The sequence below is a fragment of the Miniopterus schreibersii genome (assembly GCF_964146895.1).
Source record: "Miniopterus schreibersii genome assembly, chromosome: 3".
Taxonomy (NCBI): domain Eukaryota; kingdom Metazoa; phylum Chordata; class Mammalia; order Chiroptera; family Miniopteridae; genus Miniopterus; species Miniopterus schreibersii.
This window is the reverse complement of record NC_138103.1, coordinates 53574611-53594151: the sequence shown is the minus strand read 5'-3', so window position 1 is coordinate 53594151 and position 19541 is coordinate 53574611. Positions and strand designations below refer to the sequence as shown.

General features: G+C 40.1%; 1 protein-coding gene across 3 annotated transcripts in view; it reads left to right on the top strand.

Annotated features, from left to right (window-relative positions):
- The first annotated feature begins 2836 nt into the window (after positions 1-2836).
- The window catches only part of FAM81B (family with sequence similarity 81 member B), a 45488-nt gene continuing 28783 nt past the window's right edge, over positions 2837-19541 (top strand). The window contains exons 1-3 of one of the 3 annotated variants that reach the window (XM_081133284.1): positions 2837-2929; positions 5817-5881; positions 17638-17881. In XM_081133284.1, coding sequence (XP_080989410.1) covers positions 5838-5881; positions 17638-17881 — 288 coding nt within the window. In that variant the 5' untranslated portion in view covers positions 2837-2929; positions 5817-5837. The remainder of the gene's footprint in view (positions 2930-5816; positions 5882-17637; positions 17882-19541) is intronic. The other 2 variants (XM_081133283.1, XM_081133282.1) reach the window with 2 other exon arrangements.

Genomic DNA, 19541 nt, shown 5'->3' with positions numbered 1-19541 from the left:
TCTGTGAGTTAGAAATGGACACCACCCATGCCCAGTCAGCATCGACCTAGGATCCAGGAGATCAGGGTTCAATTCCCGGTCAGGGCACATGCCCGGGTTGCAGGCTTGATCCCCAGTAGGGGACGTGCAGGAGGCAGCCAATCAATGACTTTCTCATCATTGATGTTTCTATCCCTCTCACCCTTTCCCTTCCTCTCTTTGAAATCAATAAAAACATATTTAAAGAAAAGAAAAAGAAATGGATGCCCCTTTCTCAAGACCCTTTACTTCCACTTGTCAAAAAAATTGTCTTGATATACCTTTCTTAGAATAAAATATTTTCTTGATATATGCCTGAAAAATTGTTAAAACAAATGTAAAAATCTACCATGTTAGTGTGTTAATGGTGCCCCCTAGGGTTGTGCAGTGCACAACACCACACAGCAGTTATGTCTTGGTTGACCTTTGACACTAACCAACCCCTTACTCAATACCACCTCACGATGATGACTTCTTCATGCCTATACTTAAAATAATTTCAAAATATAATGTTTTTAGAATTGAAATTGAACATTACTGGGTTTTTTGCTTTAGGCTATATATGTACTCTTGGTAGGCCTGGATTAGAAACCGTCTTTGCAGATCACTGACTTCCAGGAAGGATTTTACATATACATTTGAGCAGGTGGGAATTCAACGGTACATATATATTATGTGCACTGTTCTGTTAAAAACTAAGCTGCTGTTTAGAGAACAAACAAGTTAGACCTGTTTTATTCGGGTCCATTTTTCTAGCCAAATCATATGGTTTAGAAGCTGAATTTCAGGAAAGAATCTCAAAACATTGTTTAGCCAGGTCAAATCCAGTTTTCCTTTCTCACACAGACCCTGTATCTAGTTCTTGGATAATTGCCACCTTGTGAAATAATCACTAATAATGCATCCGGCTTAGTGGCTTCCTGGCTTGGTACTCAGCTAAGAACTTTACGTGTACTATTGCATTTAATCCTATCAACCACCTTATGAGGTCACTGTTATTACCTCACTTTACAAATGAGAAAACTGAAACTTGAAGGTAATCTTGCCCAAAGTAAATACCAGTAGGTCAAGGTCCTTACCCACTCTCTTGGTATCCATAGCTACCTGTCCTGTCACTGGGGTGTCAGCCTCTCTTGACACTTGATAAAATGATGATTAGGATGATGTAATGGGCCTTTCATACTGTGTAAAGAACCATTAAATACTATATCTCTAAGTTTTAAGGGCTTAGCTTAATGCTAGAAGACATACCATTGAAGCCAAGACTTACGGGTGGTATTTATCTGTGGGATAAAAGCTTGTTATTCAGCATCCTAATATCATACATCCTCAGAGCAAGGCAAACAGAGCATCATAATGTGAAAGTAACTCAGACAACAGTATCATTTCTGTATATGTAAGGGCAAAGTAGTATTAGCAAAATATGCAAATTCCAATTTTAAAAATATTTAAAATGTTTTTAAAGAAAAATATTTTAGAGCTGAAATAATTCACATCTTTTTTGGTCAATAATTGAACAAAATTTCCCATACAATGCCAAAATTCAATATTTTATTTATTTAAAGCCCTGTCCCACCTCACCTGTCATTGCTGCATTCTTTTAGAAACTCCCTCTAGTGGCCTAGAAGTGTTGGCTTCCTTAATTAGCACACTAAAGGAAGATTTGGGAGTACAGCAGCAATTCATTTTCTTTGTCTCTTTTTTCTTAAGCCCCTCTAGGCTCTTTTTTATTTATTTATTTTTTCAGTTAGTTGACATTCAATATTATTTTATATTAGTTTCAGATATATATAGTTGTTAGATAATTATATAATTTACAAAGTGATTCCACCCCACTCCCGATAATTCAAGTACTCACTTGGAATCATACCTAGTTATTTCAATATTATTGACTATATTCCTTATGCTGAACTTTGCATCCCATGACAATTTTGTAACTACCAATCTTCTTTGTCTACTTTGATGGAAACTAGTCTTTTACCAAACTGTGAAAGTGAAATCAGAAGACGGGTATGATATATCAATTTTTAAATGGCCACATCTCACCCAGTGAGACAAAGAGGTCAAGAACCTAGTGATTTTTATGACAATGAACATTAAGAAAGACCCTTCAAGTTCCTAAATTTCAGGAATTTAGCAACTTTAAGTATTAGGTCCAACCCCATTGACATCACAGATTCTCCCTGCAGTCACAATGCTGCTGAGCCAGCCTGGAAGATACCCCAGACATATAAAGACTTTAGTCAGGATTCAATCAATATTCCTTAGTACTCTGGCTTTCAAAGAAAGAAAAAAAATTTAAAGTCTCTGTTCCCTTTCAAAAAAATCAAATCAACAAAAAACAAAGACAGGAAATCAAGCGTCATGAGTTCAGGTATTTATCTCATGGATTATTCAAGATCTCTGAATTTCTTATACTTTACTATCTGACTTATATTTTATATTACATATAAACAAGGTAATATATCCCAAAGAAAACTGTTGGATGGCTTGGGCACAATAGGGTGAGAAACCATTTTTTATTATTTTAGAACAGTTTGATCTAAATGAATGCATTTCAACAAAGTTGTTTAAATGTATAATGGAAGTACTGAGATGATAAACTCTTCTAGCTGACTATAGGTGTGATTGGGAGGTCTTGGGTGGGGGTATTGGGGTAGGTAAGCAGGGAAGAGGGGAGTGTAAAACAAATTGGAATGCTCCCTTTAACCATTGGCATATGTACAGTAATACTGTGGACAACTAAAACAATTACTACTGCAGAAACTCACGTGCCATAGTTCCTGATCTGATTCAGCATTCTGGTTGCCTAGATACAGATATAAACAGAAGTGCCTCCCGGACTGCAGAGGAACAGCCAGATGAACCTGATGGCCCCCTTCCTGGCTCAGCCAATGACCAAGAAAACAAAGTACGTACTTTTAGCTATTCTTATTAAAAACAGAATATTTTGTTCAGCTTCTTTAAAGCTCAGCATTGCTTAGAGAGTTCTAAGGAATCCTGGAAAAGTTGTTTTTCTTTTCACTCTACTCACATTTCCTGTTCTTTTCTGCTTTGACAAAGTGACTAATGACAACACAAGCTGAAAAGCAAGAGGCTCAATTTGTGAATATATTGATTGGACTGACTTTTAATACGTATGGCTTAAAATTAACAAAAAATTTATAATTTCTTTTTTATTAAGGTACAAAAGAAACTATGATAAAGTCAAGGTATAGATGTTATCTCTAACATGAGAAAGAAAGCAACTAAATGGAATGTTTCTTTAATTGGTACTTGACATATGTTCCCCATTAATGAAAACATTCAAAGGAGTGTTTTTAGGCTTTGCTTTGTAATTCTCATAGCACCTAACCAGCAGATGCAGCTTCTTGTGATGGAAAGAGCACTGGAAAGCCAGCACAATATCAAGCACTGATATTTTCTATCTATTGGCTGTACCACACACTAGCTGTGTGACTTTCAGCAATTTCTTAACCTCTGTTTCTTTTTCTGTGAAATGGGCTAATTAAGCCTATCATTCAAAGAAGTGAGGCTAGAATGGGCCACTAAGGTAAAGAGCTTAGCAAGTAGGAAGGACTCCATCAATAGCTATAATGTAATTATTATCATTATCTATATGATCTTAAACAAGTCCATTACTTCTCTGCTTCTCAGGTTCCTCACCTATAAAAATAATCATCTTAATTTTTTCTGTATTAAAGAAGGATTTCAGTTACTTATGGTAACTAATGTTATTCTTTTGATAAAATGATTTCTACCTTATAGGACTGTTGGAAGAATAAAAATCACATCATATATGCGAATGTATTTTATAGGCAATTAAACCATAAGGACCACAGTGTTTTCAAGTATTATTATGAAACAGGTGAAAACTGGTGCATGTAAAAATTCCCATAATAATCATCAAATTGTGAGAATTTTATATAATTACATTCTAGCTTATAGGAATAGGATGAAACAGAGCTAACTCATATGTGCAGTTAGCAAAGATATAAAGTTTGCTGTCTTAAATACATTAAAAAAATTGCATAGAAAAAAGAGGAAATATATATGCCACAATGTTAACAACTTTTGCTCTAGGTAGTAAAATTATAAGTGAAAACAATTTTTTCTCTGCATCTTTTAGTTTTCTATTTTTTTAAAAATTTTCCTCCTTTATGAGATTTAACATTTGTTACTTCAAAAGTATGTGAGTTGTAGGTGTGTCAAGAGGATGCTGCTTATGGTTTTCCAAATAAGATTTAAAAATTAATAAATTAAAAATAAAACATATATAGCCAATTGTTTCACTCAGGAAGAAAAAAATAAGACAATAACCCAGTAATTTAGTGTCCTTGGACAAAATATTCATCATTACTCTCTCTTTCCATAAACACTTACAAAGGGCTACTAGGAGCCAGATATATAAGGCTGGGGACCAGCAAGTTGCTGAGGAAATCAGACTCCCACAGGTCAGGGGCAGCAGTGGAGAGGTGAGAAGGAAAGAATTGGCTTTAGTAGATGAAGAGCCCAGGGCCAGCCCTGTTTCAGCAGAAAGCTGGGCTGAAAACAGAACCAGAGCAGGCCAGTCATGGTCTCTAGGGAGTTAGTGGTTTTTTTTCACAGCATGAACCTGGGCACGCAGTGGGTCATTACATTCCATCTTTAGGGGAAGACCAGGCTTCAGAGCAGTGGATCCATGGCAGACCCCACTCAAGAATGGGGAGAGAGGTTCTAAAGCACTATCATGGCAACTCAAGCCTGTTCTGGTTGCCCCCACCAAGTGGGCGAGGTCAGGAGAGCCTCACCTGTCTACTGACTTTTTTTTTTTTTTTTTTTAGTGTCACTAGAAGGAGAGATTTCCAATTAAGTTTTATTAGGCCTTAAATTAAGAAGTGGTAGTTCCTTAGGCATTTGAAAAAGGAATGATTTCTGTATGTGGATCTTAACATATTATGCTCATCATTATAGTTTACAATAACATAAACCAAGAAAAAATATCCTAGGAACATATTTTGTTTAAGTTTTAAAATGAGATGGAATTCCATTCTTCTTTCCCTATTGAATCCAGTTCAGTGACAGGCTATTAAAATGAAGATAAAAATGTGTCCTGTTTTTAAACTTAAAAATAAAAGAGCATTAGAGTTGAAAACAGTGTCGGCATGTGCAAAGACAGGACATTTTGATCCTTTCTCCCTAGAAATGTTGCAAAATTATGAACTGTGATGCAAAGAGAACATATGCATCATGGAGTGGTATCAATTTTTTGAATTAGTTGAGCATTCATATGGTCAGCTATACTTAATACTAGGAAGTTATGTGCATAACTGTGCCCTGACTTATTTCTTATTGGCTATAATAACCTGACATTCAGCTTTATTAGAAAACAAAATTACCTGGATAGGCTAGTTTTCTAGTTTTGGGCTTTCTTTTAGAAAATTAGTTTATTTCCCTTGGAATTCAGCATTTCAGGAATAATTTACTCTGTGAGGACTTCTTTAGTAACTCAGCCAATAACCATTGGATATTTCATTAAAAATGTATCTAAGAATAGTCTATGCTTTGACCTTTCCAAAGAGTTTTTCCTGTGATACCTAATCTGTGAAATGTAGCTCTCTGTTATCCTCCCAGAACTTGACTTTGGTTTTAGTCTCTAGCAATGGAAAGGGGCCCGTGCAAAATTAACTGGGCTGATGGTCTATGATCTATAGTTTATATTTTGTTTAACATTTAAAAATTTATGTAAGGATAAGATATATAAGACCTCCCTGTAAAGTACCTGATAATACATTTTAAACCCATTACCTTTGTTTTAGGTAAGATTATCTCCAGCCAAAATGTCAACCAAGAATACTACAGATTTAGTTGAATATGTTCACAAGTAAGTCTTTAAATTACAACTAGTTTTAACTATTTATTGTATTTAATGATTCAGTTAGAGATTAAAAGGGCTGAAAGAGATCTTTGAGTTCACCCAAACTAGCCCTCTGCTTTTGAAAGAGACTACATTCAACCATCCCCGAAAGACAAGCCTCTCCGTTCTATTCCTTTCTGATCAACAGCAAGCTGTCTCCTCTTAAATAACCTCCATAGGCTCCTGCATCTTAATGAATAAAATAATACAGCATAGGCAGTGAATGACATACAACAAGATCTGATTAGTTAATATGACTTTAAAAAGAAACCAAATAAATATTTTACATTTCATGATAAAAAGTCAAGAACATTTAAATCTGTTAAATTAAGCCTCAGAACCCTGGACCCTTCAGTCCCCAGGCCTGCGCTCTAACCACAGAGCCAAACCAGCAAAGGTAGAAAATTTTGATTGAGTTGTTTACAGTGCCACACCTGGAGCTCATCCAGGGAAGATCTGTAGAACAGGGACAACTCTGGGTACTTGGAAACATAACATACTATTGATACATGTGCAATGTCCAAAAGATCCTAGAATTCCCGTTTGAAACGGTGGGATCACAGGCAAAGCATATCAAGTCTGCACTGTTCCATGGTTCGCTTGTCAGCAGAGGATTTACTCTTCTGTACCAGACTTCCCACCATTTCCGGTGTGGCCTCAGTCAGTCCCACAACGCCTCTGGGCTTTGGCTCTTTCATTTGACAAATGAAGAGGTCAGACTAGAAGCTCTCTAGGACCCATGGCAGCTTTAAAATGGTTCTGATTCTAAAATATACATCATGACAACAGACGAAAAATGACCAAACAAATGAAATATGTTAATATGTGAAGAGAAAAATCTACATAATGAAGTTTCATTTTAAAGTACCTTTAACAATAAAGATGATACAATTTTACATCTGTAATATTTTGAATAATAAAAAAATGATACGATTTTAAAATTTACTAATTTTCATTACAATATGTTCACAATTTCCTGTTCCTTAACCAATCAAATGTAATACATGCCAAATAGTTCCAAATAGTTCAACCACAGTATTTTGGCCCCTCTTTTCATGCTACCCATAACTTGTATTTGCTTATGTGACAATGGGACTATAATTTAGAGACAATAAAACCAAACAAGTAAAAATAATTTTTTAGTGTTTAAATATATGACATTTGGATAGATGAAATTTTTCTGAGTTAAGGAAAATGAAGGTGGTATGCACAAAAACAATTATCATTAATGGATATATTAGCTAACCTTGCCATCCAAGGAGAAAGGAAGGCCTTTCCACCTGACTTTTCATATGACCAATGAAAAATAGAAGTCATTCTTCTGATCTATCAAATTCCAGTATGAACCTAAGTGGATTTCTTTAGCTCAGGCTGGTCACCAACATCCCAGGAGATGAGTAAACAAATTCCTGAAAGATGGCAACAGATTAAAAAAGAAATCTAAGGACAGTTTTGCCATTTCTTCAGGAAGTAAGAGAAAGGGAAATAAGTATTCTATAATTCAAAGCAAAAGCATGATGAAGGTCCTCTGGCCCCAACATTTATTTCTACCTTGATCTCCCCACATCTCCTCTCTTGCCACCTAAGCCATATGTCTAGAACTTTCTGTGTACCACCTGAGATGGTTAGTTTTATTTTTGTCTCTCTCCTCTAATCTCCCAGAAGAGGCTGCAAGCTCCCTAAAGGCATGAACTCTATGACCTCATGTTTTTGATACCCCTACAGTAGCCCACAGGGTACAGTGAATATGGATTCCTGAGGAATTGTAGTTGACAGGTTGAATGGAGAGTAATGGTGGGAAAATTGCATCTTTAGGGCTCTGCTTAGAGTAGCAGACTCCTGGGGAGCTGATTAACTGGAAAAGCAAAATGGCATTTGGGCATTTCAAACACCAATGCAGATATTTTGAATTGACTTATTGAATTCAATAAAATAAACATAAAAACAATCATGTTTAAAATAACTTCATCCTTGAGGTCATAGTATTTATTGAGTGGCAATAAATTTATTGATATGCAAACAGGCTACTTACACAAGTTACTGACTCATCAAACTGCCTGAATATATACAGGGTGGGCAAAAGGAGGTTTACAGTTGTGAGTACGTGAAACACAGAGTTTATTCTTGTATTATTCTTTATTAATTATTGTATTATTTTCCATAGAAATAACTGTAAAGCTACTTTTGCTGCTCCCTGTATTACATGTTCTCATAGGTTCTGCCCTATAGAGCTATATGGGTATACTTATAACTAATATTAAAAACAAATAACAACAACCAGAAAAACTAAAATCCAACAACAAAAGAGGTAATGTCAACCCTATGAACAAGGTCAGGCTAGAGAGATGCATATTAAAAAGACAGGCAGAGAGGAAACAAGATGGCGCGTAGGTAACAGCTGCACCCGCCGCCGGCCGCAACCGCATCAAAATCACAACTAAAACACAGAACCACCATCACTCAGAGCCTCCTGAGATCTGGCTGAACAGAAGCCCCACAGCCAGGGAGCTGAAGCAGCACCAGGAACGGTAGGAGGGGCGGAGACACTGGCAAATCGGGGCTGGATCAAGAAGATGCAGCCGCGGGCCCACACCCAGTGCCACGGGTTAAACCTGGGAGGGAATCTCAGCGGCAGAGGTTTCCCGGAGGAGTGAGGGGTCCCAGCCCCACAGCAGGCCCCCAGCCCAGGGCTCCAGGGCTGGGAAGAGACGTCCCCACAACTCCGGGCTGTGAAACCAGCGGGGACTGTCCCTGAGGGTCGCGGAGGCTGCGGGAGCCCCAGCAGCTCCTCTAAAGGGCCCGGCACGGACTCACTCGGACGCTCCCTCTGAGCCCAGCGCCGGGCAGCAGCCTGAAAGGACCCGGGACACTCGGGGAGGAACTAACCTGCCTGAGATCCGGGCGAGAGGCGGAGGGGCGGCTTCCTCCCGGGCAGAAGGGCTGGCGGAGGCCATGGCTCCTGTGGCGAGTCCTCCCCGCACACAGCCCGCAGGCAGGCGCCATATTTGAATCCCCAGCACCTGACTCGCACCTTTGGCCCCGCCCCGTGATTCCCGGAGGCCCCGCCCCTCCCCACCTGCAGCTCATCCAGGCCATTTCCAGGGGCTTTTCTGTGCAAGTCGCCTCTCAAGCCTCATGCTTAGGACTTTCCTAAAATCTCTCAAACAAGCAGCAGCGGGCCCCATACAGCTTGACAAGCGGCCCCAGGCCTGGCACTAGCGGCAGCCTGCATTGGCTCATAGCTTGGCCTCTCCTGGACACCTCCAAGCCCAGCACAAGTAGCAGCCACCTACGGTTTGCTGTGTAGCTCATGCTGGGTGGCCCTGGGCAGGGCACTGGCAGAGGCTGACTTTGCACCTCCCGGGAGGCCCCAGAGACAGTGCACCTGGTGGTCAGACTCGACCACACTGGATTACAACCCTACCACATACACAAGTGACACTCAAGGGGCACACTTGGTGAACACCAAAGTTCCACTGAAGTAAATCCTGCTCCATAAGGGTGTCTCCAGCACAGCAGCTCTTTGGCTGTAGTTGCAGCTGGTCCTCACAGATGATTGGCCTGGGGGTCAGTTCCTCCCAGGGACGCCAACAGCAACCAAGGCTCAACTACAATAGGACAGTGCACACAGCCCACACAAGAGAGCCCCTAGAAGGCCCAGATCAGGTGACTGGGGAGGCTGAGCCACTGGACCCTACAGGACACCTACTACACAAAGCCACTCTACAAATTCCAGGAGACATAGCAGCTCTACCTAATACCTAGAAACAAACACCTGGAAGCAGCCAAAATGTGGAGGCAAAGAAACATGTCAGAAAGGAAAGAAAAGAAGAAATCTCTAGAAAAGAAACTAAATGAAATAGATCCAAGCAAACTAACAGATACAGAGTTCAGAATTTTGTTTATAAGGATGCTCAACTATATTAGTAAGAGATTTATGAAAATAACTGAGAAAATCGATGACATAATAAAGTACCAATTTGAAATGAAGGCTACATGAACTGAAATGAAGAATAATTTACAGGGAATCAACAGTAGAGCAGAGGACACTGAGAATCAAATCAGCAATTTGGAACATGAGGAAACAAAAAACACCCAACCAGAAGAGCAAAAAGAAAAAAGAATACAGAAATATGAAGATAGTATAAGGAGCCTTTGGGACAACTTCAAGAGGCCCAACATTCATATTATTGGGATGCCAGAAGGGGAAGAAAGAGACCAAGAAATTGAAAACCTATTTGAAAAAATAATTACAGGAAACTTCCCCTACCTGGGGAAAGAAACAGACTTACAAGTCCAAGAAGCACAGAGGGTCCCAAACAAGAGGAACCCAAAGAGGCCCATAGCAAGACACATCATAATTAAAATGCCAAAGGTTAAAGACAAAGAGAGAATCTTAAAAGCAGCAAGAGAAAAGCAATTAGTTACCTACAAGGGACCACCCATACAACTGTCAGCTGATTTCTCAACAGAAACTTTGCAGGCCAGAAGAGAGCGGCAAGAAATAGTCAAAGTGATGAAAAACACGGAACTACAACCAAGATTGCTCTCCCCAGCAAAGCTATCATTTAGGACTGAAGGTCAGATAAAGAGCTTCTCAAACAAGGAAAAGCTAAAGGAGTTCATCACCACCAGACCAGCACTACAGGAAATGTTGAAGGGTCTTCTTTAAGAAGCAGCTAATGAACAAAAGAATCTGATGAGCTAAATAGATCCAGAGACATTGACACATGCAACAGACAATCATATTTCAGAGGAAAGAGTGAAGGGAGTGGAGGGTGGGAAGATATTAACCAAAGAAGTTATATGCATATAAGCATAACCCATGGACACAGTCAATAATGGGGTGAAGGCCTGGAGAGGGGGTGGGAGCGAGGTGGAGGGGGTCAATTGGGGGAGAAAAATGGGATACCTGTAATACTTTCAACAATAAAGATAAAAATTTAAAAAAGATAGGCAGACTGAGGGCCTTTCTCAGTCTCTGGCAGTTGGAGCAACACCCATACTGTATTAGTGCTTGTTAAATGCTAGGTCATATTAATAACCCATGGGGCAAGGGAGGTGGAATACTTGCAGTCACTTATAAGACAAGTATGGTGACACTATATTAAAGTCAGTAAATAGCTCTGATTTCCATATGTTCATTCTCAATGAGCAGACATCCACTGATTTTATGACAGTGTATCCAGTGCTCATTTAAGCTTAATGAGCAGAAAGCACCAAAGCTTTTCTTCTCTTCTTTTTCCTCTGCTGGTGAAAGGAGCACAGCGTGGAGGCCAGGCACCCCGATCTATTCTTGAATCTGCCTCTATTTGGCTATGTGACCTTGAGGGGGAAAAAAAAGAAGAAAAAAAAAAAGGTCTCTTCTCTGGGCAATCTCTGACTCCTCTATAAAATGGAATGAGGTTGTAAGTGGTGGTGATGAGCAGCCTGACTCCCAAGGGCTGTCTTGTTCAAGATAAGACCCAAATTTTATTTCCAGGATGTGGTTTAAGAAGATGCCTCTACTTTCTATTTCTCAACTCTGCCCACAATTTCTCATAAATATTCTTTCATGTAGTAAAACGACTAAGGTTTAAGAACATACATTATTTGCCCATGGGGTTTAATCTTGAATGGAAAACAAATTCCAGCCATAAATTATTTTTTATTTTCCTTTAATTGGCGCCACTTAAAAATGTTTTTTACCACTGAATCAAATAATTTATAAGGTCTCTTCCATCCCTAAGATTCTTTGGTGTTCAAAAATTGTTTATTACCATTTATTCACTTAACAAATATTCATTCAGTATCTACTATGTGTCCCAGGCACTATGCTGGGCACTTGAAGAGTCATCAGTGAACAGAACAGACAAAGGTCCTTGCCTTCACAGAACTTCTGTTCTAGCAGGAGGAAGGAACACACATTGTTAGAAAGTCTGACAAGGGAAGGCCTCATTGAGAAGTTGACATTTGAGTAAAGACCCAGTGAGGGAGTTGGCCAAATTGCTATCTCGAAGAAGAACAAAGTTTCTAAGGCAGGAACATTCCTGTGGTGTGGCAGAAACAACCAGGGGGTGAAGAGGGCTGGAATGAAAAGGAGAGGAGTATAAACTTTAACTATGATGCTATCTGGATGAGGGAAATGAAATTGCTCTGTACTGAGGAGTTGTCTGGGCTGGGCTATAGCCAGTATATATCTCAGGTATTCTCTCAGTAGTACATTTTGGAAAGATGAGGGTCTGGCTGACATCCAGAAAATGGTATTTAAAATCTGGATACATAAAACTATCAATAAGTCAAATGGTCAAAATAATCAATGATTAATGATTTCTCCTTGTGATAGAATATGGCATTCAGGATCTGGAAAGTATTCATCTTCAAGCTTTTTCTCTTAGCACCATGGCAGATATTTTATTATGCCATGATGGATTCCTTTTTTTAGTACACGATGGAGATGGATATTTCACATTACAGTAGACAGGAAAGGGAGGCAAAGCACTGCTGTTTGAGTTTTCTATGGGATAAGTCATGTTAGGTTGTAGATCTTTCAGGTTTCATTTTACAATATCATATCCATCTTTGAGGCCAACTAGCTCCCAGGTGAGAAAGCTCAAAATAATCTGCACAGCTTATGAAGAAAGGGGTACAGGGGCACTCTGGGTTGTTGGTTTTTTATTACCTAGTGGACCCTCTATGAACAGTCCTGGCCCTGCTGACCACATTTATTGTTATAGCTTCCAGCTCTTACTCAGTGCCAATCATCTTCTTTAATCCTCACAATAACCCTAAGAGGTGGTTAATATCATTGTTTTAAAGATGAAGACAAGACACTGGGGTTCAGAGGAATCAAATATTTGCCCAAGTTTACACTTGCCTCTGTCCTATGTTCTGGTGACAGCCGGCAATGCCTGGTATTCCTTGGCTTGTAGATGCACCACTCCAATCTCTGTCTTTATCTTCACATGGCATTCTTCCTGTGTGTCCCTGTCCTCACATGGCTATTCTTATAACACCGGTCATATTGGATTAGGGGCTCATGCTACTCCAGTATGACCTCATCTTAACTAATTATATCCGTAACAACCTTATTTCCAAATTAGGTCACATTCTGAGGCACTAGGGGTTAGGACATCAACATATGTTGCTATGGGGAACACAGTTCAGCCCATAATACCATCTAATAATTATTAATAACAATAATAGGAATGTATGTCTATAAAACTTGCAGACGTTACAAAGCACTTGAGATACATTATTTAAATTGATTTCCTAGGCCAATTGGATAGGACAAGAGTCATTATCTCCATAAGACAGACAAGGAACTCTCTTCTGGGCAACCTAAAAGAGGTTGAGGGTAGTCAGTGGCAGAGGCAGAACTTGAACCCAGGTCTTCTGACTCCAAGTACAGTACTCTTTTCCCTGCAGATTCACATAAATAACACACACCCTCCAAAATAGCAAGGTAATATGGGAAGGTGTCTCAAGAGCGCTGCAAAATGTGATAGGAACTCCAAAAGTCATCAAAACCATTCGCTGCTGCAGTTTACATACATTCTACCTGTCGGTGTAACCCTGACACCCACGAGCCCTCATTCTGGAACACCTGCCAACCTGCTTGCCTCCATAAGAAAGCCAATCACAACAGGTACATCATTAATTCTGTAATTTTTGTTTTTAAAATGTACTGAATATGAGGAGTTTGCCTCATACAACTTTTCTTTGTAAAAGATCCACAGCTTCTTTCTCCAGTCTCCTCCTGGCCTGGTCACTGTTTGCTGTCCTCCCCTTCCCAGGCTCCCCCATGCAGGCCCCAGTGCTGCCCTAACCCTGCTGGTTTGGTTGGCTTCCTCTTGGACTTCGCCCACAGAAACTCAAATTGCCTCCCTCACCTCCCTAGATCACTCAGCCCTTTGCAAAGCTCAGCAATGGAATCTCCTGTAGTCACCAAAATCCATCTGTAATGGAGAAACTTTAGAAAATATATTTTCAATTTCATTGCTACACACACTCAGATTATTTGTGTGAGGTATCAAAATGTTCTGTAAAATTTCTCTATATACATATATACTATACATATTATATATTTGTGTGTGTGTCTGGGTGCGTGTGTGCATGTCAGGACTCTGTGCACTGCGGATGTAACTAGTCAGATATTAGATCTCACAAAACTGAAAATTTTAGTTAGTTATGATGCCCTTTCATGTTCTAGAAAAGGGGTTAAATTTTCTAATTTTTCTGTTTTGAGAATAACAGGTTGCCAAAATGGTTCTCAGAAGCTTCTAAGTAAATTTAGTTCTCTATTCGCAAGAACAGAACAGGCAGAGGAGTGAGAGGCTATATGCACCAGCGCATCTGCCAGCGACAGCACAGCTCGTGCAAGTCACACCGAACTGCTGAGAAACAGAACTCAGAGTTTGTGGAAAATCTGTTCAGATTCAGTTGCCAGCTACATCATCAATGATTTATGTAAATCCCAAATCTCTCTCTGAAAGTCCCCCAGGAATTCTTCCTCTTGTGGTTAGTAACTCCATCTGGACTAGTCTGGAATATTCAGTTAAATTTCCTTTCACAGTTAAAGTTACATATCAGTCCCACTGATGTCATACACATACGAATGAAGCGGTGAATGGTTTTTATTTGCTGAAAAGAATCATGGTGGCCACATTTTGCTGCAGCAAAAGGCCTCAGTTATTCTTTGGATGATCTGATGATTTGGACAATGGCATCACGGGGAATCTCTCTGAGGAAACTGAGACTGTTCATATGTGTGTGTTTCCAGTTGTTAATTTAGAAAGACAGATTGGAAACAACATTCTCTTTTCTTATGGTAAATGGAAATAGGAAAAAATATAAGCTCTGTGTTCATCTTGTGGGAATCATGTAAAGAGAACCAAACAGCATCATTAGGTGCTTCATTAAGCATCATTCATAAGTAGTAATAATAACACTCCAATTAATAGTAAATCTTAGGTATGAAAAGAAGTTTGAAAATGGAACACAAATATAAAGGTAACTTTAAAAAATAAACTTTAAGGAAAAGAAATAACTATAGTCCAGAATTTGTCACTTATTGTCCCCATGGTTGCAGGCAAATACACTGATACAGCACTAGGTGCTCCCCTATTAAAGGATTTCTCCAACGTGCCCAATAGCAAGGACACTGAGGCCAGCTCTGACAAGCAGGACCACAGACTGGCATCTGAGCAGAGTGGCAGCCTTGTTCCACTGACTCCTCTGCTGGCTCAGGTTTGCTTCTTCATCTCTCCCTGGATACAATCTTGACACCAGCCAACAGCACCCGGGAAGAGTGAGTGCACATGGGTCCTTTGTAACCCTGGATAGCAGAGCAGCTGTGTGGCACATGCTTCTCACACGTCATCTCAGAATTTACAACCATACAGTGAATTGGCCCTGTTAGCCCTGTTTAAAGATAAATGTACTGAAACGCTTGGTTGGTAAGTGGTAGGACCTGTATCCTACCCTCAGTCTATCTTGCCTTCCAACTTGCCAGCTGCTTCTGAAAATGTACATAACTTGAGAGCTCATATTCCATATTTCACACTTCAGCACTTTATTATATATCCTGCCTTTTATTATTCATTGATTCACACAACCAGTCTTAAAGCAGTGCTGTTCAGTCTTTATAATACATTAGGATCACATACGTGCTTATTTAAAACACATATCTTGTTCTCCCCTCCACACCCCAAAGATTATGCTTTAGTAGGCCTATGGTTGAGGCAAGGAATCTGTATTTTAACAACTTCCCTCCCTTCCCCACCCCCATGAGACTAACTCAAGTTTTTTTTATGAGAAACACTGAATTAGACTAAGTTCCTTGAGGGACGAAAATATTCTATATCATGTATGGACTTGAGTAGACATTTAGTAAATTCTGACTAACTGATAAATTTCTATTGCAACTGACATTTTATTGGTTAGTTATTAGATACAGGCAGAGTGATTTTAGCTGCATTAAAAAAAACCACACACAACAAAACAACACCCTCCAACCAAAATGGCTTAAATGTAAGGACACTGATTAGTTCACATAAAAAAAATCTAGAGTTCGGTTCATTTAAAGGCTTAACAACATCATCAAGAACCAAGGGTTTTCTTACCCTTCCTCCCAGCCATCACCTTTCCCCTCATGAGCAGATGGCTTCAAGAGTTTCAGGCATCAGGCACAGACGTGACACCATCCAGCAAAGAGAAAGAAAGTTTCTTCCTGTGTGTCGCTCCTTGAAGGCAAAGAAAGCTTCCCCAGAAGCCCCGCAGTAGGCTTCCCCTTGAGTCTCACTGGCCAGAATTGCTTCACATCCTCCTGCCTAAAGCTACAGGATCTCAGCCCAGAGTGACAGGGTCACCATGAGTAGCGTGCCTCCCCTGAAGGGCATGGGGGGGGGAGGGGCGTGGGGGGGGGAGGAAGATGAAGCATCAGGTAGGAGGGAAGGCTGGCTGTGGACAAGATAACCTACAGTGTCTGCCACACCGGGACTCCTAAGAGAAGGTGTGAATTTTGAGAGGAATGCAGCATAATTTACAAGTCTCTTTATAGAACTGAAGACTGGAGATCAAATACCCTTTCCCTGGCAAATCCAGGCTGTAGATTGTCTCGAGGCCAGAAAGAAGCACTAGCTCAAGGCAAATAATGAGCAAAACTGCGGTCTCCCACCAGGCTGTGTGTCACCATCAGCAGGGCCTGACAGCCTCCCCACTCTGCCTGTGACTCATCCGTCCTGGGTAGCACTGTCAGCATGCCGGGGTTTTAAGAGAACGGGTTTTATCTAGACAAGGCTCCATTTGGTAATTTTCCAGAAGAACATTTTGAGCAAATCTGATTAATGAAACCCCTCCTTCATTGCTGAGATGGGCAGGTGATAGGAAAGAGGAATCTCACCTGGTGGAGGCTATTTTATGCTGCTTAACAAGGGCAATGGGAGAACAGGGTGCAGGGAATGGTGCAACTGGAGACAGAAGCCATTCCATGACTGTAGAGGGGTGGTTTTCAAATGTCCACATATTCTTTGATATTCCATTTTTCAAGAGGTTAAGCCTAATTCTACCCCCACTCTCACCCCAAAGTAGAGGCTGAACTTAGTGACGTGCTTCTAAGGAACACACTAAATAAAGCAAAATCTCTGGTGTATGACTTCAGGGACTAGATCGCAAATCTAAGCAAAGTAAATTAAAGAAAAAGACACAACAAAAGTAGTTTGTCTTCAAGAAGTTTACCTGTGAAGGGAAGGAGTAATATGCTAATATCAATGGGGCTGTCAGGATCTTACGTTTCTTTGCCTCAATACTAAAAAGCCCTAGCTTTTGTCTGCCTTCTCGCATTTATTCCATTTACTCACTCTTCATTGAACTTCTGACTCTTATTAATCTTTGCCTTTGAGCTCTCATTTTTTCCAGCTATAAGAAAGCAGCTCTGTTTTCAGTACAGAATTAACAGATATTAAATTTATGTGGACCCAACTCGGCTTGTTAGAATAGTAGGAAAATATGGAACAATTCTTGCTTGGGAAACATGAAAAGTGCATGCTACAAGATCAAGGCGTAAGTAAGAATTGCTTCTTAGATGAGATATAAACCAAGATCCTAATGATGCAAGTGCTAAAGTTCTACCAGACTTGTCAGAGGTGAGAAAATATGGGAGAAGTGAGGATACGAGTTCTGGTTCTGGCTCCTCCACGCTCATTCTTATAACAGCTCTGGTGTTGTTTCCTTTTCCTTACCAGGGGTCATTCTTTTCTTCCTGTCATTCCAAACACCCAGAGAAATCAGCTAGAAGACAGGCTGAGCACCCAGGAGCGCACCATAGCTTTTCTCCTCAAACAAGCCTCCCGCATCAAGGAGGACATCTCTGCCTGTCTTAATGGGACCCAAGGCTTTCGAAAAGAGGAGTTGCTTGCCAGGAAGCTACTGGAGAACCATATCCAGACCATCACCAGCATTGTCAAAAAACTCAGCCAAAACATTGAGGTAGTTCTTTATTTCCCGTATGTTGGCATTGCTTGACAAATTATCAACCACCAATGTCATTTTTCAACTATAGAAACGAGTTGCTATTGTTTAGGCTTAAATGATTGCAATTTAGTTGCCTTTTGAGGAAAACAGTTCAGCATTACAACCTCTCATTTATGCCAAAAAGTTGAAGACATTCCATTCAAAAAAATGTTTGTTGAACATCTATGTGACATCAAGGACAAATTTTTTAACACCATGTCAAATATTGTGCTAAGGTGTTTGTTAGTCTAAAGCCTATTACAATCTGACGCTCAAAATCTCTCTGACTCCATCCCCCACTGCTCTCTCCTTTACTCTGCCCCTGCTGCCTCCCTGCCTCTCTGGCTCCAGGGCATTTGCCCTTGTTATTGATTCACCCTGGCTGGATCACCTTCCCCTAAAAATTCCTATGAAATATTCTTCACTCCCTTCAGGTTCCTGCTCAAATATCACCTTCTCAGAAAGGATTTCCTTGACATGCTATGAAATAGCACCCTTGTCCACCCCAACCAACAGTCACAATCTCCCTTAAACCTTACACTATTTTTATCCATAGCTATTTTTATCCATAGCGCTTATCGCAAACAACCAAGGTCTATATTTGTTTTCCCATTCTAAAATATAATGTCCATGAGGGCAGGGACTTTGCTTTGTTCACTGCTAAATACCACACCAGATGATGAGAATGCTGGTAGGTAGTCAGCACTCTGTGAATATTTCCTGAAAAGATGAATGAATGAATGAATGAATGAATGAATGAATGAATGAATGAATGATGTTTAAGCTATTAAATAGAGTTTCTGATCAAAAAAGAAAAGGTCTCGGCCCGGCTGGGCGTGGCTCAGCGGTTGAGCATCAACCTAGGATCCAGGCGATCAGGGTTCGATTCCGGGTCAGGGCACATGCCCGGGTTGCGGGCTAGGCAGCCGATCAATGACTCTCTCATCATTGATGTTTCTCTCTCTCTCTCTCCCTCTCCTTTTCTCTCTCTGAAATCAATAAAGATATATTTAAAAAAAAAAAAGAAAAAATGTTTGGGTTAAATCATGATAAACAGGTTTTTACTACAGGTTTTTGGGCCCTGTTTTTAAAATGCTAATGGACATGACCAATCTGGGGTGGCAACTTTCAGGCAAGGGTTTCATAGAATATACTTTAGAAAGCTGCCAAAACTATGTCATGAGAACTGATGACAATCCCCTCCCATATGGCCTTTTATACTCTCAGAGAGAATAGTGGATTAGACAAAACAACAGCAACAACAAAAGCAAGATTGGACCCATCCATGACTTTCTCATGATTTTGTATTTAAAATTGAGAATTCTGTATTTATTAATTTACTTGTTGTCTACATGGTCTGGCAAACCCCATAATGCATTTGAGAGAGTGTAGAAATTTTACAAACCTTAGTGAACTTTTAAAAAGCTATTGGTATTTAGCACATAATGCTTTGACCCCAGGGCCTAAAGGTCAAGTCTGCTTCTAAAATCGCTTAAGGCTGTTTCCAGGCATAATGAAGTGTCACGATAGTGACTAGAGATAAGGGGCTCAGTGCCTGTGAGATGAGAAAATCAAGTGAGTGTAGGACCAGCACTAAAACAGGATCCCAATTTAGCAGTCAAAACTTCTTGGTGAT